The sequence below is a fragment of the Mustela nivalis genome (genome assembly GCF_964662115.1).
Source record: "Mustela nivalis genome assembly, chromosome: 1".
In the NCBI taxonomy this organism is placed as follows: Eukaryota; Metazoa; Chordata; class Mammalia; order Carnivora; family Mustelidae; genus Mustela; species Mustela nivalis.
The window spans coordinates 154748600-154771280 of record NC_139020.1 but is presented as its reverse complement, the minus strand read 5'-3'; the positions used below and the strand labels follow the sequence as shown (position 1 = coordinate 154771280).

General features: G+C 48.9%; 1 protein-coding gene across 5 annotated transcripts in view; it reads right to left on the bottom strand.

Moving 5' to 3' along the window:
* XYLB (xylulokinase) overlaps positions 1-19811 on the bottom strand; it is a 52453-nt gene extending 32642 nt beyond the window's left edge. For 2 of the 5 annotated variants that reach the window (XR_014299527.1, XM_082686095.1), the window contains exons 1-9: positions 19646-19774; positions 18044-18126; positions 15258-15420; positions 8857-8926; positions 6951-7031; positions 4666-4752; positions 3936-4064; positions 3116-3181; positions 1714-1786 (exon numbers count right to left, since the gene is read on the bottom strand). Coding sequence is in view for 3 of the 5 variants with exons in the window: in XM_082686095.1 (XP_082542221.1) it covers positions 1714-1786; positions 3116-3181; positions 3936-4064; positions 4666-4752; positions 6951-7031; positions 8857-8926; positions 15258-15283 (532 nt within the window). In the remaining 2 variants the exon portion in view is untranslated. Of the gene's footprint in view, positions 1-1713; positions 1787-3115; positions 3182-3935; positions 4065-4665; positions 4753-6950; positions 7032-8856; positions 8927-15257; positions 15421-18043; positions 18127-19645 lie in introns of all 5 variants that reach the window. The other 3 variants (XR_014299526.1, XM_082686094.1, XM_082686096.1) reach the window with 3 other exon arrangements.
* Between the last annotated feature and the right edge of the window lie 2870 nt (positions 19812-22681).

Genomic DNA, 22681 nt, shown 5'->3' with positions numbered 1-22681 from the left:
GTGGGTATGGCGAAGACGGGTGGACATGGGCTATTCTAGGTTCAGGGTCCTGCTGGCCTGACTTGTGTGCAGCTACCTATGGGAACCCTGTCTTCCCCAGATTGTGAGTGAAGCTCGGGGACCACCTCTTTGACACCTTACTTTCTCTCCCTGAACGCTAGAATAGTATGTGGCCAACGACAGCACTCGGACAACTCTAGCTGGATTCCAGGGGGTTCTGAGCCTTCCGAGACTCCTCTGAGGTCACAAGCATCGGTCTGGGCTCTCGCTCTGCACTCTGCTTCCTTCTGCTGTTTGGCCTTTAGCATGGCCTCACGCAAAACTACCTTCGGCAGCCTCATCCCGGCTCTCCTTCCTCACTGGCATTGCTTACATTAATTTTTGGCAAGGCACTGACTCAGAAACTCACCACTCCCTTGAGTTCCCCAGATGTGAACACAACTTCAAGAAACAACACCCTGTAAGAACCAGGCTCCAAGCGGCCTAGGCCCACCCCGAGCCCTGCTGTTCCCACCTAGTGAGGTCCCTGCCTTCCCGCACCTAGGAAGGTCTGTGCGACCAGCAGGGTGAGCCAGAAGGGATGGCACATCACTTCCAAGGTTAAGGTGTAGAGATTCTGCAGCTTCTGCTTGGCCACACTTTTGTCTCATCCCTCGCTCAGGCGGGGTGGGGAGGTGGGGGGGCAGGGATCCACCCACTGTCACTGTGTCCTATGGGAGGCCCATGTGGTGAGGAAGTGAGGCCTCTGGCTAAGAAGTTTGGGGCTCTGGAAATGGATCCTACAGCCCTAGTCAAGCCTTTCAATGGCTGGTCCTGGCTGCCAGCTTGACCACCACCTCATGAGAGTTCCTGACCAGGCCCACCCAGCTTACGGGCTCCCAGACTACGGACCTGCAGAAATCCTGTGAGATAATAAACACTTGCAGTCAGGGGGCCTGGGTGGCTTGGTCGGTGAAGCGTCTGCCTTCAGCTCAGGTCATGATCTCAGGCTCCCAGGATCAAATCTGGCAACAGGTTCCCTGCTCAGTGGAGCCTGCTGCTCCCTCTGCTTGTGCTCTCCCTCCCTCCCTCTTCCTCTCTCTCTCTCAAATAAATAAAATATTAAAAAATAAAGTTCCTACTTGGGGCGCCTGGGTGGCTCAGTGGGTTAAAGCCTCTGCCTTCGGCTCAGGTCATGATCCCAGGGTCCTGGGATGGAGCCCCGCATCGGGCTCTCTGCTCAGCAGGGAGCCTGCTTCCCCTCTCTCTCTGCCTGCCTCTCTGCCTAATTGTGATCTCTCTGTCAAATAAATAAATAAAATCTTTTAAAAAAAAGTTCCTACTCGGGGCGCCTGGGTGGCTCAGTGGGTTAAGCCGCTGCCTTCGGCTCAGGTCATGATCTCAGGGTCCTGGGATCGAGTCCCGCATCGGGCTCTCTGCTCAGCAGGGGCCTGCTTCCTTCCCTTCCCCTCTCTCTCCCTCTCTCTGCCTGCCTCTCTACCTACTGTGATCTCTCTCTGTCAAATAAATAAATAAAATCTTTAAAAAAAAAAAAAAAAGTTCCTACTCTGCTAAGCATTGGAGCATTCATTACACAGCAAAAGATAACTAACACACTCCCTTCATAGCAAAAGATGATAGGGCTAAAAGTCTGCCCTGCCCACGCTGCCCACAGGTGCACCCGTCCACCCACATACTGAACAGGCACCCCCCGCCAGGACTCTGAAGGCTTACCGTCACTGTAGTCGATAGGAGCGTAAGACCCAAGGAACAGGGAAGCAGCGAAACTACTAACCAAAGAAATTCTCTGTGAAAGAGAGAGAGGCAGTGAGATAGGCCATACCATAAGCAACTTAATACTCTGATACCCACCACCTGAGAAGAGTTTTAAATCAGGGTGGGAAGCGGAAACGTGGAGCGAGATGGCCCAGTAATGGCGGTGAGAGAGTATCCTGGAGACAGGACTGTTGGCATATGTATCTGGAATACCAAGAACCGAGTCCTTGGGGGAGTGCCTCACTCTGCAGTTTCTGACCAGCCAGAGAACCATCAAGTCCAGCAAAGAGGAAGAGCAACAAGGCCTGTAGAAAAGCCGTGCTCAGGGAAGTGGCCCTTCTGCCGGGCATCCAAGGAGCCTGATTTCCTTTCTCTGTTTCTGTGGTCTTTATATCTAGTCACAAGGGAAGTGGGATGCGTGGCCACAGGATTCAGAACCAACAAAGACACTCTTGGGGGTTCAGAATAAGTGTGAGTGGAAGTCGGTTCCTCAGAAGCCACAAACCCCAGGCATGAGCTGGAGGAATGGATAACAGACTTCCAATGTCCCCGAGGGTCTGTGCTTCCAGGCAGGAATCACAGCAGAGAATGCCAACACCTCCTGTCCCCTCTCAGGCCACCTTTGTTCTACACAGAGAATGTGGAGAGGGTTTTTCTGTCTCTGCCCTCTCCTCCCTGGGAATCTACACAACTAATGCTGCAGAGAAATCTGGAAACTTGAGTCGTCACGTAATAAATGGGATGTTGTTAACTTCCAATATTAAAAAGGCACTTTGGTTTAATATACACTGATCATTTTCTAATGATGCGGAGATGAAAATCACTAGCCAAGGTATGGAACTACTTCCCAGGCAACATTAAGTGCTGCCTTCCACCGCCTGTGGATCAAAGAATGAATCTGAGCTCCTGGGACACAGGCTCTGGCAGAAGGGCCACAGCTGCAGCCACATGGGTCCAGCTTTCCCCATTTCCAAAGAAAACAGTGAGCCGGCGCCAATCGAGTGCCTGGTAGCCATCCTGCACTAAGCAGGCAGGAAACTGAGGAGCACCTGGATCTCCTACTCAGGAGGCCCCAGGAAGACACCAGTCCTCAGGGCTCCCACCCTCTCCTTGACCTCTGCCCCTGACCTCCACCCCACTGGTGGGGAAAGGCCCTGATTTTTCTTTCCCATGATTTCCTTTTCCCCTCCTCTTTGGAGATGGCTTACCAGTGAGAAATAAGTAAGCCAAACATACACCATTTCTAATGTCTGCTAATCAATATTTTTGGCCAATGAACATGAGATCTATTTATGCTAAAGGTCATATTATAAAAGAAATTCAACTAGGACTTAAATCAAATTAAGATCATTTAACTAACCTCTGTGTGTGCATAGGCCTCAGGATTCTGCTGGTAAATCTTTGCAATCTGGTTTCCTGTAAAACGCTGGAAAAAGAGCACAAATTCTTAAAAACCCAAATCCTATGTGCAGTGATCATCTCCACAAAGTGAGGTCGCCGTAGCATGCTCTGGATGTGAGTTAGTATCGTGAACGCTTTACAAAGGCCTCAAACCTAGAAATGTTTGCTGCACACCCTTACTGGAAACGCCTTGCTCCACCCCACGCCACCCCCCACTGCAGGGACTGTGCTGACCAAGGGCACCTGTGCAGGAGAAGAGGCTATGTTCCCTACCCCCAATCATGAGCCAAACTAGGCTAGTCAGAGCCAGCTCCAGGAACAGGGGCTGAAGCCAGCAGGAAAGAGGCATTCCTTTTATTTATTCATTCCTCTTTTACTTTTCCAGGAGCTGTACTAAATGCCTTGCATACATTGACTCCCTTCGGCTTCAAAACTGTCCCAAGCATGAGTGCTGTTTTTATCCCCAGGTCAGAGGAAGTGCCATCATCACCCTGCAGAGAGCATGGCTATGATCCCACCTCGGTCCCCTGCTGGGCAACAAGAGACCCATCCTTGCTTGTGGGCAGCAGAGGAAGGCAGGACAGCCTTGGGCAGAACCAGGGGCCAAAGTGCCCAATCTTGGCTTTGCAGGGGCAATACACACAGGGCCTCATGGGATCCCCACTGGGGCAGGTCACCAGCTGTGTCCCAGACACCCAGGGACAGGGGGCCAAAACCAGCAACAGGACCCCCCTCCCAGGACCAACCCTGGCCCCCAGCCCCAGGCAGGCACTGCTTACCTCATAGGCTCGCGAGCCGGTGAGGCAGCTGAGAGCCTGCGCCCCACCCACGGCGGCCTCTAGTCGGCGGCACTGGACTGTGGTGCTGGAGTCCATCCATACTGGGCTGTCCCTGATGGAGAAACACGCCTGGAAAGGAGGAACAAAGGCACAGGCTTGAACTCTGCCTGCTGACTCTGGAAGCCGCCCCAACACTGGTGGTTCCACCACCTATGACAGCAGGTATGGTCACCTCCCCACTGGACGTGACCTTGGGAGACCCGTGGTTAAGCCCTTCCCACCCAAACCTCGGCTTGGTCCACTGGTGTCTCTCCCCAGAAAGCTCAAGGTAGAAGGTTCTGAGGAGGACACCTGAGCACCACTGGCGATACTGGAGATAAGCAGGGGAGGGCTAGAGCTGCCACAAAGTGCCATTTCCCAGGGGCATTTGTGGCGGGGAACCATGGAGAAGACGGAGCCTGCCTTCCCAGCACCACCCAGAGGCATCACACGCCAAGGCAAGCTCTCTGAGGGGGAAGCTAGCCAGAGCCATGCCTACCAGGAAGGGACCCAAGACGAGGGCTGTCAGCACCTGACCCTCCATCCAGACACCAGCTGTACCCAGCAGGAGGCAGGGCAGACCCTGTTTACTGCACTACTGCCTGAGCCAAAGTTCCCAAACCCTTGACAATACACAAAAGCCCCAGACTTCAGGGCCCAGAGGGGCTTGGGCCCTTCTTCCCACGGTTACCTGAAGCTGCTTATGTAACAGGAGGTCTGGTGACAGGCTTGTCAGCACGCGGCTGGCCCCAGCCTTCCAGTATACACTTCCATGTTGCTGTCAAGGGAAAACCAAGCACATGCTCACATGGCCACACACTGGGATCACCTCCCAGAGTCCAGACCACACCCCAAAGAACTGGCTCCAAGCCTGGCCCTGCCACTTCTTACAGAACTCACCCTTTCTGAGACTTGGTTATCAGCTCTAGAAAATGAGAACTCTGCCCTGTCCCCCTCAAAACTTAAAGGAAGGGTCCAAGAAAGAATTAGTGGTTTGGATCTTGGTATCCTCATAAAACTGTACTGTAAAAACATATCGCTCACAATAGTACCTGAAATTCATTCCTTTATTCAGTTACCCATTCGTTCACTCAACGAAGATTTACGGAGCACCTAGGTCATGCCGGGCAACGGGGTGGATGAAGAGAATAGTACTGTCCTTATTCTCTACGATGTGGTCGGTGAGTCAGGGAGGAAGACACAAACACACAATTACAAAACCCTGTGGATGTGCAGTGGCAGGGCAGTGGGGACACCGAGGAGGGCCATTGAACGCACTGGCAGAAGGGGCCCTGTTTAGTAGGAAAGGGGCTGGAGCTAAGCGCATGGGTGAGAGAGGCTGGCAAGTGCAGGGAGCGGTGGCACCTGACACAGTGGGCTGAGTCTTGGGCAAGAGGGAGGTGGTGGGGGCTGGAGGGGGGAGGTGGCAGCCTGAGCGCCAGGGCCTGGAGGTGGGGACTTATCTCGGAGGTGTGGGAACTCTGGGTTAGCAAGGGAGTGCCATGGCCAGGGCTGAGTGTATGAAAGGGTTTAGGAGTCACGAGAAGGTACCTGGGAGCCAGGGAGGCCCAAGCAGAGTCCCAAAGAAAAATCGTAGATATTCAGCTTGGGGCAAGAGAGGCAGGATTGGAGAGGAGGTGGGAGATTCAAGAGTCATATAACAAATCAACAGGGCACGGAGACCCCTTAGACAGTCAAAGATGACAGGTGGGTTGTGGCCCTGGGGTAAGCTGGAGGTGTTCTTGGGGACACCTGGCATGGGATCAGAGGATGCCCAGGAGGGACAGGGTATCCCAGCCTGTGGTTCAGATGAGAGAGGTGGGCAAGATCTCCCAGGGAATCTGTCGAACAGGACAGGAGCGTTAAATTCCTATTAGGCTGGAGGACAGAGGAGAAGAGGTGGCTCAGAAAAATCTGTAAGCACTCTCTCACAAGGATGTAAAAGCAGGCTAATCCACCACGGAGCAAAGTGATTCAGAGGGTAAGACTCAGCTTGGGTCCTGATTCCTCCACCAGGCAGCTGTGTGACCTTGGGTAAGTGGCATCGCCCCTCTGTGCCTCAGTGTCCTCAGGTAAATGGCCATGATACTAAAGGTAGTAGCTAAAACTTACATGAAGTTTTTATGCACTAAGTATTTCACATTCACATTGAACCTCAGGCAGAGGAGGACAGGAGGCCCCAGAAAGTTCGATGACATGCCCCGGTCACTACTTTTAAATGGCGAGCCTGGGGATAGAGCCCGGCAGCAGACCCAGTGCTCCTATGCTAACCACACCCTGACACCGCCTCCTAAAACACTGTAGCGATTAGGTTAAATCGTCTAAGTAAGAGGCGCCTGGGTGGCTCCTCAGTTAAGCAGTGGACTCTTGGTTTCGGCTCAAGTCATGACCTCAGGGTTGTGAGCCCCACATTGGGCTCCACACTGAGCACTGAGTCTGCTTGAAATTCTCTCTCCCTCTCTCTCTCTACTGCTCCCCCTATTCATGCTCTCTCTTTCTTAAAAAGACAAAAAGACAGTCTATGTAAAACGCTCAGCGCGGCACCTGGCCTGCACTAAGTACTCAGTCGGTGTGTTTTGTTATTATTTTTACAAATATTGCTACTATTAAAACTGCTCTCATTAGAAGTCGAATGTTTGACTTTGCCTCTACTTCCAGGAAACAGAAAAGCAATGCCAGTGCTTCCAGGCAGGCATCATCAATGCACGCCAAATGCTTCCTCTACCTCAATCGACGACCTCTATCCAGTTCTTCCTCACCCGGGGTCCTGTTCTGGATAATGCTGCACATTTCCAGCCACCTCCGATCCTTTGCAAGAAGGCACACACTCTACATTCTCCGAGGTAGCAGAGCAGCAGGGCTCTACCAACAATAGAAAGTGTGCAGTGACTCTCGAGGGCAGCATTCCCTCTAGGGGAGCCCTGCACCCCTTCCCAATGGCCGCCCACACGCCACAGGGGGCTGCTACAGACAAACCTGGCCCGCCCCAGACAGGGCGAGGACTTGAGAGAAATCGAAGCCTGAAGCCTTCATCCTCTCCAAAATGATATCCAGAGCCTGAAAGACAAACAGAGCCCACCATAACTGTCCAGAACCACCGAGTCACGCAAACCCATGGGCTGAGCCCTGAAACCCTAGTGCTTGCCGTTATCCTGGAGATGCAAGAGAGCTGATTGCTTAGGATGGATAAGGCCTGGAATAATTCATTAAAGTCAGCACCAATCAAATAAAAAGATGAACCACAGTAAAAATAGCTTAAATAGAAGGAGTCAGAAACCATGGGCCCCTCAAATTCTGCTTCTCCAATCTGGGATGCCTAAGCACTCAGGAAGAGCAAAAACAAAGTGCGTCATATTATGGTTTCTTGGGATGGCTGAGTGGCTCAGTTGGTTAAGTGGCTGCCTTCGTTTTAGGTCATGATCCCAACATCCTAGGATTGAGTTGGGCTCCTTGCTCAGCAGGGAGCCTGCTTCTCCCTCTGCCTCTGCCTGCCACTCTGTCTGCCTGTGCTCACTCTCTCTGACAAATAAATAAATAAAATATTTTTTAAAAAATTGTGGTTTCTTTTATTTGCATTTTCAACCTCTGAACTACTGGTGTGATTTCACTGCAACAGAGAGGGGAAGAGCAAAGTAGACAGCCCTCATCGGAGGGAGAGGGGACCAGGCCTAGACTCTGTGTCCAGGAGCACCATGCTGGAAAGGGTAGGCAGAGATGGCCATCTGTCCCAATACCCATTCCACCCCCCACCATCTGGGTGCAATCTTCTTTCTTGCAAGACCCCAACTGTGGGATTGATGATGCTGCCCAGCACAGCCTAATGCTCCCTAAGACTTCAGGGCAGGAATCAGAGAGTCACTCCAGGCTGTGTTTCCCTCGAGGGTAGAACAGCCACTGGAACTTTGACCTGACTCCACCATCCCTACCCTCTGCTGGGAGGGCTCCTCTCGCAGCCCAGGTTGTGCCAACTGGGCCCTCCTGGCCAAACCCTGAGCAGGGGATGGGACATAGCTGGACAGGGGACTGGCAAAGCTAGAACAGGTCCAATCCTGGGGCACTGCTCACAATGAGAAATCATGGGGCCCCACCCCCAAGTCTGGCTCTCTACCTCAAGTTAAGGCCCCAATCTATCAAAGTCCCTGACATTATCACTGGGACCTCTAGACACAGACTCTTGCCTGTCACCCCAGCACCCCTTGGTCTGGCTTAGCCTTGGGAAGTCCATTCTAGCTGGCCTGGCTGGTAGAAAGCTGTCTTTTACCCTAATCCTCCAGTATGAGTCAGGGTTAAGTTGATTTAAAAAAAATTTTAAATTACACTAGTTATCTTAACAGAAAGAATTCAGGAGAGGGAACTGGCTTAACCAGGTACCAGAGGACTGGACCAGCTTTGGCAGACACACTGAGCATTGCCTTTGGCTGGCTTCCAGTTTCAGGGTCTCGGGACCCCCGAGGCAGACCTAGCCCTATCATGCTGTTCTGTACTGGCCATACCCCTGGTCTCACGGCACCATGGGTCACCCATGTTCGGCAACAGGCAACTTCCTTTCCTGTCGGTCCTGAGCAAGCAGGCCTGACCTGGGGTCCATCTGAGCCCAAACCCTAAAACGCCAGTGCTGTGTCTGCATCTCAGGGTTTGAAGGTTGGCCAGAGGGCCTCCCGCAGTGTCTGGCAAAGGTTTGGGAAAGGCGGTATTCTCAGGATGGCTACTTCCCAGCAGGGCCTGCCAGTGCTCTAGCACCAGATCTGCTAGATCTTTCTGTGCCCTCTTGGCTCGGAAGTACTGACACGTGCTGAGGGGAGTCTAGCCCGAGGAGCCAGGCTGACTCCCTCACCCAATGAGGACCTGGTCTCAACAAAGAGTCTGGGCTCCCTGTGCTTACCTGGACCCACATCAGGACTGGAGAGGTCACTGTCAGTCCGTCCTCGTGAATGTGAACTCCACCCTGAGTCCTACAAGAACAAGACAGAGTGCTGGGCAGGGCCTTGGGCAGGGACCCGGTGGGGATAGAAATGCCCCTTCCCCAACGTCAGTGGGAACACTCTAAACTGAACGAGGCTGAACAATGCTGGCAGGAGGGAAAGAGGAGACCTAGAGAATCGCTCAGGGGTGGTGATTCTCAGACTACACCAGCAAAACTAAGCCTTCTAAATATGAGGGGCTCGCCCTGGAAGGCAGGCATGGCACCACTTGGCACTGTGGTCATGAGGGAACTAGGGGGTGCAGAGCTGGATTAAAACCCTCCCAAGCCCACTGGGTTTGGAGAGGTAGAAAGGATGTGCCACACAGAGGTGCTGCGTCTGCAGGAAACGTTCTTGGCCATCAGACCAGGGAGTCCTTGAATTGCAAGCCTGGAAAGTTGCCTGGACCCCTCTCCCTACCCTCGTCCCCCCATAAGGCCCTCGTGCAAATAACTGATTTGACAAAATCCAACTCTTTCAATGATGTGTTTATCTTTATTTTTAAAATTTTGTTTATTTACTTTAGAGAGAGAAAGCACAGAGGTATAGGGAGAAGCAGAAGCCCACTGAGCAAGGAGCCTGATGCAGGGCTCGATCCCAGGACCCTGAGATCATGACCTGAGCCAAAGGCATACACTTAACCGACTGTGCCACCCAGGCACCCCTCAAGGATGAGTTTAAAACAATAACAACAACAACAACAACAACAACAGGGAGCCTGACTGACTCAGTCGGTTAAGCATCTGCCTTTCAGCTCAGGTCATGATCCTGGGGTTATCTGGGATCAAGTCCCACGAGTCCCTGCTTTACTGGGAGTCGGCTTCCCCTCTTGCCTCTCCTGCCACTCATTCTCTAAATCTCTCTCAATCAAATAAATAAATAAAATCTTAAACAAACAGCTCAGAATCCATAGCTAGATGCTATGAGATAACCATGGGACCCAGAGATTCTATTCCTAATTTTCCAGCCAAGAGAAATGAAAGTAAAAGTTCCAAGGCAGGTTTGTACACAAGTTTCCACAGCAGCCTTATCTGTGGCAACAGAAAACTGGAGTCAGGGGCGCCTGGGGGCCTCAGTCGTTACGTCTCTGCCTTTGGCTCAGGTCGTGATCCCAGGGTCCTGGGACTGAGCTCCGCATCAGGCTCCCTGCTCAGCGGGAAGTCTGCTTTTCCCTTTCCCACTCCCCCTGCTTGTGTTCCTTCTCTCACTGAGTCTCTCTCTGTCAAATAAATAAAATATTAAAAAAAAAAATCTGGAGTCAACTCAGGTGTCCCCAAGCAGGTGAATGGATAAATTATGGTATGTATGTGTGTGTGTGGTGGAGTACTACATGATGATGATAATAGTAATAATAATAAAGTGAACTACTGGGGCACCTGCGTGGCTCAGTGGGTTAAGCATCTGCCTTCCACTCAGGTCACGATCCCGGGGTCCTGAGATCGAGTCCCACATTGGGCTCCTTGCTCGGTGGGGAGCCTGCTTCTCCCTCTGCCTGCTCTGCCAACTCTGCCAGTTCTGCCTGTAGCTCTCTATGCTTATGCTCTCTCTGACAAATAAATAAATAAAAATCTAAAAAAAAAAAAGTGAACTACTGATACACACACTGACAGAGATGAATCTCCAATGATCATGCTGAGTGAAGGAGGCCAGGCCCACAAGAGTCCATATTATATGACGCCATGTATATCAAATGCCAGAAAGCACAAATCCACCTGTTGTGGAAAAGGAGGTCAGTGGTTTTCCAAGTCCAGCGGGGAAGAAAGGATGGAATGCAAAGGGGCACAAATAATCTTTTCGGAGCGACGTAGATAGTCTGTATATCATAATTTTGGTGGCACTTTCCCAGCTATAGGTCTGCCTCTATGAAAATGCACTCGAGTGTACATTTTAATGGATGTCCTTTTTTTTATACACAAATTATACTAAATAATACTGACATTTTTGAAAAGATACTATAGGGAAAAGGTGAAAAAGAGCAGCAAACTTCCCAATAAAAAGAGACAATAAAAACCATCAGAAAAAAATGTTGCCTTTACAAAACACATGATAATTGCAACTAAACAGTCTGCATGTATTTAACAACTTAAAATTGGCAATTTCTGGTAGGAGGGAAGACTGGAGCTTCCCACACCTGCCAAAGCACCAGGCCCAAATGTTTCACAGAAAATGCTCTAAAACCTTTAAAAAACAAGTATTTCTAATAGTATTTATATTGTTCCAGGGCACCTTGGAAATTTCCAATTTTTTGTGTGTGAAATACAAAATCAACACCAAAACCTAACAAATACTGTACCAAAGTACAAGCAACAAAGAAAAACAAAGATTAAATAGACAATTAAAATTTAAAACTTTTGTTTCAAAGGATCATCAAGAAAGTGAAAAGACAACACACAGAAATGTGAAAAAAGTTTTGAAATCATGTTGTCTGTTAAGAGACTTGTCTTCAGACTAGCCAAAGAACTTTCAGAACTCAATAATAAAAAGACAACTAAGGAAGCTGAAAAATGGGCAAAGGATCCAAGTGGACATTTCTCCAAAAAGGATACACAAATGGCCAAACATATTCAACATCATTGATCCTTAGAAAGATGCAAATCACCATCACCATGAACCACCATTTCATGCCCACTAATACAGCTATAATCTGTAATTGGAAGAATAGTAAAAAACCAATGTGGGCAAAAACTTGGGAGAAATTGCAATCCTCCTATACCACTCATGGGAATATAAAATGGTACTGTTGCTTCGGAAAAGTCTGTTCATTCCACTCCTAGGTATATACCCAGTGGAAATGAGAACACATGTCCACACAAAAACTCATACACTCGATTAGTCAGCTCCGGCTGCCGTAACAATTACCACAGATGGAGTGGTCTAAACAAGCATTTATCTTGTCACAGTTCTGGAGGCAAGAAGCCCAGGATCAAGGTGCTGGCAACTTTGGTTTCTGGTGAAAGTGTTCTTCCTATGTGCAGAGGGCCATGTTCTTACCGTGTCCTCACATGACCTTTCCTCTGTACAGACTCGGGGAGGAGAAAGAGACCTTCCTCTTACCAGAACACCAGTCCTGTTGGATTAGAGCCCCATCCTTACCACCTCATTTCCCTGACTTACCTCCCTACAGGCCCTATCACCAAATACCAACTACAGCCACACTGGAGGTTAGGGCTTCAACAGGATTTCTCAGAGGACAGGAAGGGGGCACAACATAGTTTATAACATCCATGAATGTTCACAGCAGGATTGTTGATAAGAGCTCAAAGATTATCTGGATTATCTTTGCTGGATATCTGGCAACTGATGTATGGATAAACGAAATGTAATAACTATACTAAATGGAGCGTTACTGAGTATATTATAGAAAGGAATGAAGTACTCATAGCATACAACAGAAACTCTGAAAGCATTATGGTAAGTGAAAGAAACTTGCCAAAAATTACCAGCCATTGCACAAATTCATTGATAGGAAATGTTCAGAATAGTCAAATCCGCCAAGACTGCTTGCCAGGGCTGGAGGAGGGAGCGTAAGCAGTGACTGCTAGTGGATACAGGGTTTCTTTTTTTGAGGAGATGAAAATGTTCTAAAACTAAATAGTGGAGACTATGACCCAGTTCTATGAGTATATTAAAAACCATGCAACTGTACATTTTAAAAGAGTGAATTTTTTGGTACATGAATTCTATCTCAATAGAGCATTTAAAAAAAACAAGTGATGGGAAGGGATGACCCTGTATTAGCTAATTTCCCTGGTTTGACACAGTTGAAGTTAGTTCCCACTCATGCAAAGCATCATCAGTGGAGTGCTGGGGACCAGGAATGTGGAGTGCGGGGGTGGGGGCGGGGGCAGTTCTCTGTTCTCTGAGGTTAATCAGAGACCCAGGAGGACAGGGGCTCTTCTCATCTTCTAAGCGGTTTCCAAGGTGCCCTGGACACTCGCATCCAGCCACAGGACCCAGAAAGACACAGGGCAGAGGATCACAGCCAGGGTTGTATGTTCTGATAGAGAGCCCTGTTCACTTTCTCCCACGATCTGCTGGTTAGGACTTAAGTCACACAACCGACCAAAACTGCAAGGTGGAGGTATGCCCAGGAGAAGGAAAGAAGCCTGGTAGATCGCTGCTCAATCGCTACAGAAAAGTCCCCATCTACATTAGTAAAAAGATACAACAGTCAGAAAGTTTAAAATGAATTAGAGGTACCACGTGGTTTTGCCTTGTTACAAACCACCTCATGGCTAAGTAGCCTGAACCTACTAAGCTTGTTTAGCTCACAATTCTGTGGGTCACTGGGCTGAGCTTGGCTGGGCTCCTTCTGTGTGTCGGCTAGCAGTAGCGAGAGGGCCAGAGGGCTCTGCCTCTGGGGGCCAGCTGCTGCTTCTCTTGGCTGGGGATACCGGGGTAACTTAGTCATGTGCCTCACATTCTCCAGCAGGCTGGCCCGAGCTTGGTCACGTGGTGGCTGGGCAGGGTTCCAAGGATGAGAGCAGAAGTCAGCAAGGCCTTCTTGAGGCTTAGGTCTAGAACTGCACAATGTTCCTTTCCTCTCATTCTACTGGTTAAAAATCTGAAGGTCAGGAAATGACTCCCATCTCTCGATGGAAGGAGCTACAAAGTCACTTTGCAAAGGGGCTGGGTATAGGGAGGGGTGGGTAGAATGGCCTTTTCTGCAACATATCCATATGTCAAACCCAGGCACCTGGGTGCCTCAGTTGGTTAAGCAACTGCCTTCGGCTCCGATCAGGATCCTGGAGTCCCAGGATCTAGTCCCGTATCGGGCTCCCTGCCTGTTGGGGAGTCTACGTCTTTCTCTGCCCCTCACCACTCTTGATGCTCTTTCTCTCTCATTCTCTCTCTCTCAAATAAACAAAATATTTAAAGAAATAAATAAAATTTCCAGTAATTAAAAAAAAACAACATATCCAGACCATGTGAAGTATTCAAAAGAAGCTTGAACAAACAGAACAAACACAAGCTTTGACAGGAAAACTCAATCTCATAAAGTTGCTAACTCTCCGCAACTGTTAATTTATAAAAGTAGTATGATTTCAATAAAAATATTAGTAATTTTGCTTTCTGGAACTTTAAAAGCTGATTCAAAAGTATATATCAAAAAAGAACAAGAGGGCGCCTGGGTGGCTCAGTCGTTAAGCATCTGCCTTAGACTCAGGTCATGATCCGAGAGTCCTGGGGGAAAAAAAAAAAACCCCCCCTCCTCAGCGGGGGGCCTGATTCTCCCTGTGCCTGCCACTTTCCTTGCCTGTGCTCTCTTTCTCTGACAAATAAATAAATAAAATCTTTAAATAATAAAAAAAAAAAGAACAAGAATGCCCATGGACACTGTACAACAGTCAGAGGGGGCCAACAATTCTATATATTAAATCATATTATAAAGCTGGAATATTAAAACACGTTACTGGCTCATGAATAGACCCAACTAATGGAACAAAAGAAAAGACCCAGAAATCGACCTAACCATACACAGAAATTAGCAAATAAAGCTGGCATCTCAAATCAGTGAGGTAAAGATGAGCTTTTAAAATATGGTAGCAAGACAATTGGAGAGTCATCAGTAAAAAATTGGAGCTGGATACAAATGTCATGCCATACACCTAGATAAACTTCAAATATTTTTATGTAAGAAAACGGAAACCTTGCAAGAACTAGAAAAAAATGCAGGCAAATTGCTTCACAATCTCAGAATGGGGAAGGCCTTTCAAACTGTGACTCAAAATCTGAAAGCAATAGGAAAAGGCTGAAAAGTGCAGTAGCACAGGAAACACCTTCACCTCTAACCCCATGTTAGAAGAAAAGAAATACTAAAAATGAGAACACAGGGATGCCTGGGTGGCTCAGTGGGTTAAGCTGCTGCCTTCAGTTCAGGTCATGATCCCAGGGTCCTGGGATCGAGTCCCACATCTGGCTCCTTGCTCAGTGGGGAGCCTGCCTCTCTCTGCCTCTGCCTGCTTGTGCTCTCCTGTGCGCGCGCGCTCTCTCTCTCTCACAAATAAATAAATAAATAAAATCTTTAAAAAAAAGTCTTTAAAAATGAGAACACAGATCAATGAGATCAATGAGAGATGAAAAGAGGAAAGCAGTAGAGAAAAATCAACAAAACTGAAAGCTGACATTTCAAAAAGATCATTAAACTGATAAACCTCTAGCCAGGTTAACCAAGGCAATAAGCAAGAAGACACAAATGATCAATATCAGAAATGACAGAAGGGCCATCACTACTGATCCCCCAGACACCAAAGGAAAATAAAGGAATATTATGAACAATTCTGTAGCCACAAATTTGAAAGCTTAAATAAAATGGACCAACCCTGGGCATCTGCATGGCTCAGTCATTAAGTGTCTGCCTTTGGCTCAGGTCATGATCTTGGAGTCCTAGGATGGAGCCCTGCATTGGGCTACCTGCTCCACAGGAAGCCTGTTTCCCTCTTCCACTCCTCTTGCTTGTGCTCCCTTTCTTGCTGTGTCTGTCTCTGTCAAATAAATAAAATCTTAAAAAAAAAAAAAAGGACTAATCCCTGAAAGACAAAACTACCAAAACTGAAATACATAGTCTACAGTAATACAAACTACAAATGCAAGATGGCTTCCAACGTCGGCTCAAAGCAAGTCTACGACATGAGCAGCAGTGATTCATGCCAAAGAGCCAACAGGGAAGTGATATCTTTTTTTTTTTTTTTTAAGATTTTATTTTTAAGTAATATCCACACCCAACAAGGGGCTCAAACTCACAACACTGAGATCAAGAGGGGCACGCTCTACTGACTGATCCTGCCAGGTGCCCCACTTCTGGGGCATCTAAAACAGTTGTGGAGGGACACTTCCACCACAACCCCCTCTCAGAGACACCTCAGAATCAACAAGTCCACAGCTATTATGGACTGAATTATATCCTCCAAAATTCATAGGTTGAAGTCCTAATCCCTAGTACCTGTGAATGTGACTGTGTTTGGAGAAAGAGCCTTGAGAAAGGCAATTAACTTACAATGATGTTATCAGGGTACACCCTAATCCTGTATGACTGGTGCACTTATAAAAGTAGACGGGGACACAACACAGTGGAGGCACCAGGGATGCAGGGGCAGAGGATGACAGTGTGACAGGCAGCAAGAAGGTAGCCATCTGCAAATGAAGGAGAGAGGCCTCTCAGAGGAAACTGACCCTACGAGCACCTTGATCTAGGACTTCCAGGCTCCAGAACTATAGGAAAATAAGTTTCTGTTGTTTGAGACATTCAGTCTATGGTATTTTTTTCTGGCAAACTAATACAACAGCTAAACTCATGATCTTTCTCCCTAAGACAAAATCTTTTCAGTCTACCGTCATCCAGAAGGCCACCCAGAAACCTCTCCTTCATATCTCAAATTCAGTTCTTCCCCAGGACTTGTCAATTTTGCCACCCAGCTCTCTCTTCCAAGATGCTATCATTTCCCATCCAGATGATCTTGACACACCTCCATGGTCTCCCAACATGCATACTGACCAACCCCCAACTGATTTCCCACTGCACCCAGAGAGATCTGTTCAAAATACAAATACAACTGTGTCACAACTTACTCCCATCTGTATGGTCCTTCGGGGGCTGTTCATAGGTATTAGTATCCTAATAGAGAAACTTGCACTCAGGCCTATGTGATCCAGCCCAGCCTCCACCTCCCTCTCTGCTCTCCAGCCACACTGGCCTTCTTCAATTCACTGAATAAGCAGTGCTCTTTCTTGCCACAGGGCCTTTGCACACACTGCTGCTTCTGCCTAAAACGCTCTCTCCTTTCCATCACCAGGCAAACTCCACTTACTCAGACCTTGGCTAAAACACTACTTCGGGATGCTTCCTGACCACTCCCCAAGTTTGGGTCACATTCCTTTCTAATAAACATTTGGAGAAGTGAGTTCCTTTCCTCTAATGGCCTTCTCTGAGTCTATAATCAAATATTTTGTCAGAGTCCTTGATTGGTATCAGTCTCCTCTACTTAACAGGAAGCTCTGGGAAAGTAAGGACCACATCCCTGGTTCACCATCAAATCCTGATACCCTGCATGGTGCCTGACACAAAGCAAGTCTCAACTGATACCTACTGCAAGTATGGATGAACGAGTGCATGGAACTGGGAAGGAATGGAAAACACATTCAGGGCACAGGAAAAAAAGGATGCTGAGAGGTCTACCCAGACCAACACGCCTGCAGTTTGATAAAAATGGATCTATAGATATATCAGCTCTCAGATTCTTGGACGCAACTCTAATATGGTGGGGGACAGGTAGGGATGGTGGTCCTCTACACACACCACCAAGCAATTATTGGATACCAGAAGATGATCTGACATTATCTACCCAGAGACAGCATCAAATCCCAGTGTAGGGGTCAGTCCTACAACACTGCCCACCCAACCCACTTTAGATACCTGGCACCAGCCCTAAGCTTTTCCCTGTGCTTCTGACCAACCATTCACAGATTGTTGGTTCCAGTGGCCTTAGGTTCTTTTAATTTGCTTGAGCAGCTCACAGAACTCAGGGAAACTCATACTTAGGTTTACCAATTTATTAAAGGACATGATAAAGGACAGGAATCCACAGCCAGATGAAGAGGTACATAGAGTGAGGTATGGGGAAAGTGCAGGGAGCTTCCATATCCTTTCCAGGCACGCCACTCTGCCCAAACCAACCCAGAAGCTCTCCAAACCCAGTCCTTTTGAGGTCTTGTGAAGGCTTCATTACACAGTCAGGACTTAGTCATTGGCCATTGACCTTTCAATCTCCAGCTGAAAATTCCAACCCTCTAATCACATGGTTGGTCTTCTGGGCAACCAGCCCCTACCCCAGGTGGGGTCCAAAAGTCACCTCCATTAACATAACAAAAGACACCTTTCTAACTCTCAACTCTTAGGAAGTTCCAAGGGTTTGGGGAACTGTGAGGCAGGAACTATGGATGAAGACCAAATGCATGTGAGAAATATATTTTGGCCATCTGAATGACCAAATATGTATTTCTTCTAAATCACAATATCACACCAGAATAGTGTGGTTAATGAATGTAAAAGGTTAAGGGACAACTCCAAAACCAACCCCCCCAACACATATATATATACTATGTACATACCCAAATTCTAGAAGGTCTTTGTCAAAATTCACACTGTCCTCATAGAACACATTCAGCTCTGCATCAACAGCAACAACTTTCACCTGCAAGGCATTTTTAAAAATGGTGTATAGAGGGCGCCTGGGTGGCTCAGTGGGTTAAGCTGCTGCCTTCGGCTCAGGTCATGATCTCAGGTCCTGGGATCGAGTCCCACATCGGGCTCTCTGCTCGGCAGGGAGTCTGCTTCCTCCTCTCTCTCTCTGCCTGCCTCTCTGCCTACTTGTGATCTCTCTCTGTCAAATAAATAAATAAAATCTTTAAAAAAATAATTTAAAAAATGGTGTATAGAATTTTCCTCAGCTTCTACACTGGTCCAGGGGTAGGAACATCACCAGGTGAAGCCCCACACCCCAGTGAGTGGCTCAGCCTGGAGACCTCCCAGAAGGCTGGGGGTACATCATTGTAACCACAGTAACAGAGGCCTCCTCTGGGAACATACCCAAAGAGTAGGTAAAATGAAGAGGCTGAGGCAAAGTAGAAACACCCATACAGCTCAAGGCATCTTTGCCCCCTAAACAACCAAATCCAAGATCGTCTTAGAACCAGATGTTCATAAATGAGCAGATTCCAGAGCCTGGCAAGGATGCCTGAGTAAGTCTTTCAGGGGAAAGAATGAGAGGCAGGATCTGGAGATGTCTCTGGGGACCCCGTCTGCAGGGACCTGAGAGACCAGACAAAGTCCCTGGGCTGTTCCCACAGGCCATGATCATGGTCCAGAGACATACAGGTCCGGATGGAGCAGACCTCCAAACTCTGGGGTGTATACAGCTCCTCTCTCGGACAGATGGGCACTGAGACCCAGCAAGGCAACCTCACTGCCCAGTCCCACAGGAATTTCTGGTCAAAACTGGTCTAACCCTGCCCTCCCAGACCCATCTCGGAGACCGGGGGGTTTGACTGCACCCGTGCTGATTTCCCAAGTTAAGGAAAAGTAGCCCCTTGGCACTCCACACCCAGTTTGAAGGCATTTTGGCTCTGCTCTCCGTCCGCAGAGCCCCGGGAGCAGCACAGCCCGTCCTGGGGCCAGCAGTGCCGGGTACGTTGACTTGGGCATGCTGGTGCCAACCACGGGTGGAACAAAGTTCATGCGTACATCGTGCCCATTCCACCTAAAAAGTTTCAAGCAGTGATCTGGTTCCAGGTCACTGGTTATGCCCGCGTGCACGTCTACCGTCTGTCTGTTGCCGAGTCTCAGGCGGCCGACTAACGTCCTTCCTGTCCTTCCTTTCTTTCCTTCGAGGGGCGAGCGCTTCGGGACCCCGGCCGCTCCAGGCACTTCCCGCTACGTGCCCCCGGGATCCGCAGGGGCTGGGGGTGGGGGCGCCCACCGTTTCCGGGAGGGCAGGAGTCCAGGCAGGGTCGCGGCCGCATCTAGCCGGCAGGCGGCACGGGTTAGACATCAGGGGGAGGGGTCGCCGGCACCCCCAGGAAGCCCAGGAGGGAGGCTCGCCCGCGGCTCGGCCCAGGGTTCCCCGCGCCCGGGTCCCGCCAGCCAGCCCGCCGTCCCGGAGGAGGCAGCACGCCCCGCCCCGCCCAGCCCGGACCCCGGGCCCGCGACGGTACCTGCTGCGTGCTGAAGTCCCAGCCCAGGCAGCATGGGCGAGCGGCGTGCTCGGCCATGGCCGCGGACGGTCCGGCGGCGCGTCCGTCCGTCCTTCCCGGGGCCGCAGTGTCGCCGCGCTCCAGCGCCCAGAGACGCCGGGGCCCGCCCTTCGCTCCGCCCGGCTGGACTCCCGGACCCGTGTCACTCTCGGGCTTGCGCTCTGGCGCCGCCTGCCGGGGGACAGGACGGGGACACGCGTCCCGCCGGGCCCTGGCGCGCTTCACACCTGTGCTAAGGCAGCTGTCCCCTCATGCTGGTGACACGGAGGTCACAGGCAAATGTACCCTGGAGCGCTGGGCTTTAGTGGGCCCTGTCAGGTCCTAGCAAATCTGAATGGTTACCCAGGTCTGACATGGGCCACATCCCGCCTCTGTATTTAAAATCAGAGCTTCCCATGTTCTGGACAGGGAGGCTCATTCCTTCCTGGGGTCAGCAAGTATTGGTAGTCTAATATGTGCCAGACATGTGGCGGGCGCATGAGAAACAAAATCAGACGCACTCCCTTCTCCCCTGGAACCGAGAACACCATCTCTTTCCCACATTCTACCTGGCTATGTCATTCTTGTTCCTAGGACTGACTTCTGGGAAGATCTGCCAGGTGAGATGCTTCTCCCAGGGCCTTCCCAGCCCATCAGAGCCTCTCTCATACTTTTGCAAAGGTCTGATTACCTTGCTGTCCCTCTTGCTGAACTTGAACTGCTTAGAGCCTAGATTCTCCCTTTTGCCAGAGGTTCTTAGATCAGTGGCAGAACTGGGCTCAAACACCAGTAAGTTTGACTCCAGAATCTGAGTGTTTAACCACAAAACAAGACACTTTTCTGGGCAGTCTTGTGAGAAGGCCCATGGCAAAATACAAATCTCTTTGAAGGACAAGGCTGCTGGCTCGGTCTCAAGTTGTCTCACAGGGAGGCCTTCTCTTGTTCAGGGGTGCTTTTCTCTGTGGGCTGTGGCACCCACCCCATTCTGGTGACTCATCCTTTCTTTTGGTGTAACAGCCCTTTCACTGTGGCCAGAGAAGGCTGGAAGTCTGAGGGCCCGTTTGCCTACATAAGAAAGCACCCATCTGCGATTTAGCCCATTAGCAAGGAATGAGGACAGAAAGTGTAATTCCAAGTCGTTGCTGTCTCTCAGGTTGTCCTCTCTTCTGATGCCCTGAGAAAGCACACCGAGCAGTAGAGGTGTTTCTGGGGGACCCTGCGGAAGAGCTGCTGTGGCCTGAGTGAAGACAGTCTTTTGCTTATTTTACTCCAAGCTTGAACCTGTCTCCCTGCGCAGAACCCATTAGAGAGCCCCTGCACTGACTTGGGAACAAAGCAGAAACTGCCCTCGTGAAGTCTCTTCTCAGTGACCAAGATACCCACAATCCCCAGTGAGGCTCCTTCCCTCATCTGGGACTCTAACTGATACTCCAGCGTCCGGGCAAAGCCAACCCCTAGGAAGTCAATGGTCGGATTTGCATAGAATGCAGTGAAATATTATTTTCTCCTCCAATTTATGTGCATTGTTTTCTTCAAATACTACTAAGTTGTTAGAACATAAATATATATTCACCTGTTTGGATGTAACTACTTAATACACAGAATTCATAGCCATTGCTTTTGGCCTAGGAGTTGCATGAAAAATTTGTTGGGATTCTAAGGGTGCTGTGAAGTGAGAACATTTGGGAATCCCTGATCTCGTTGTTAGCTTCTAACTGCTTCATCATACTCAATAGTATGCCAACTCCGCATTTTACTGTATTTCATTGTACCGCATTTTTGTGCCACCCCATGAGTGACACCTGGGTGGACGTCAGCTCCCCATTAATGCAAACAGCACTGCACACAACCTCCTCATCCATGGCTCTATGGATCCGTGTGGGGGAATTTTTCAGGGTTATATATCCAAGAGTAAGATTTCTACTGTGTGTGCATAACTAGTTTGATTGAAGTGCTGGATTACTCCTAATCTCTGCCAGTCTACACTCCCGGCTACAGTGCACAAAGGTATCTCTAACCCCACATCTTATATAAACTCCTTGGTATTCCCACTGCAAACTTCATTTCGAATAAAGAACAGAGGCCAGCAGGGGGAGCTCTCACACCCTACCACTAGTCAATTGCAGACTTCATAGGAAGACAAGGACCTTACCCTAGGCTACTTTAATTACTACTTTACTATCCCAGCAGGAGGAAGGAAGGCCTCTTCATCCCCATCCCCCCATCAAGAGCCCCACCAATGAGAGACAATCACAATTCAGCCAATCAAAATCCACCATACTTCAAACTCCTAGCTTCCACCAATGGACTTTTTGTTTACATCATAGGCCCCCACCTCCCCCATTTCCTCTATAAAAGAGTGGTCCTCTCCTGTGTTCGGCAAAGTTGCCTACCGTTTCGTGGTAGTACGGTTGTACGTGATTACACTTCTCCTCTGCTGTTCCCAAATAAACCAGCTTTTGCTGATGAGATGGGCACTTTTTTTTACTTTAAGGATAACACTATGCTTCTAATATTTGTCAATCTAGTAAGTGAGGAGTGATTTCTCATTGTTTTAATTCGCATTTCCCACATTACTGATGAATTTGAGCAATTCTTCATATATACCTATTAGACATTTGGGATTTTCCATTCAATGACTTAATGCTTATGTCCTTTGCCCATTTTTCAGTTGGGCAAAGGACGTTAAGACGTTTTTGCTTTTTTGTGTGAATTTGCAGGAGTTCCTGACATTTCAAGGTATAAATCCCCTGTCTCTTTCAGATGTTGCAAATCTTTTCTCCCAGTATGTAATTTATCTTCTGACTTTCTCCATTTTGACCTTTGTTGGTTGGAAATCTTTAACTGAAATATAAAATCTATCGATTTTTCTCCTTAGTGTCAAAGCTATTTGATCTTGTTTAAACAGTATTGCTGTCAGACCACAGAGCTATTATCTGACTTTTTCTACAGAGATATCAGCCTACATTTTCTTCTAGTAGTGATGAAGTTCTTGAACCTAGGTGGGGTGAGGTTCGG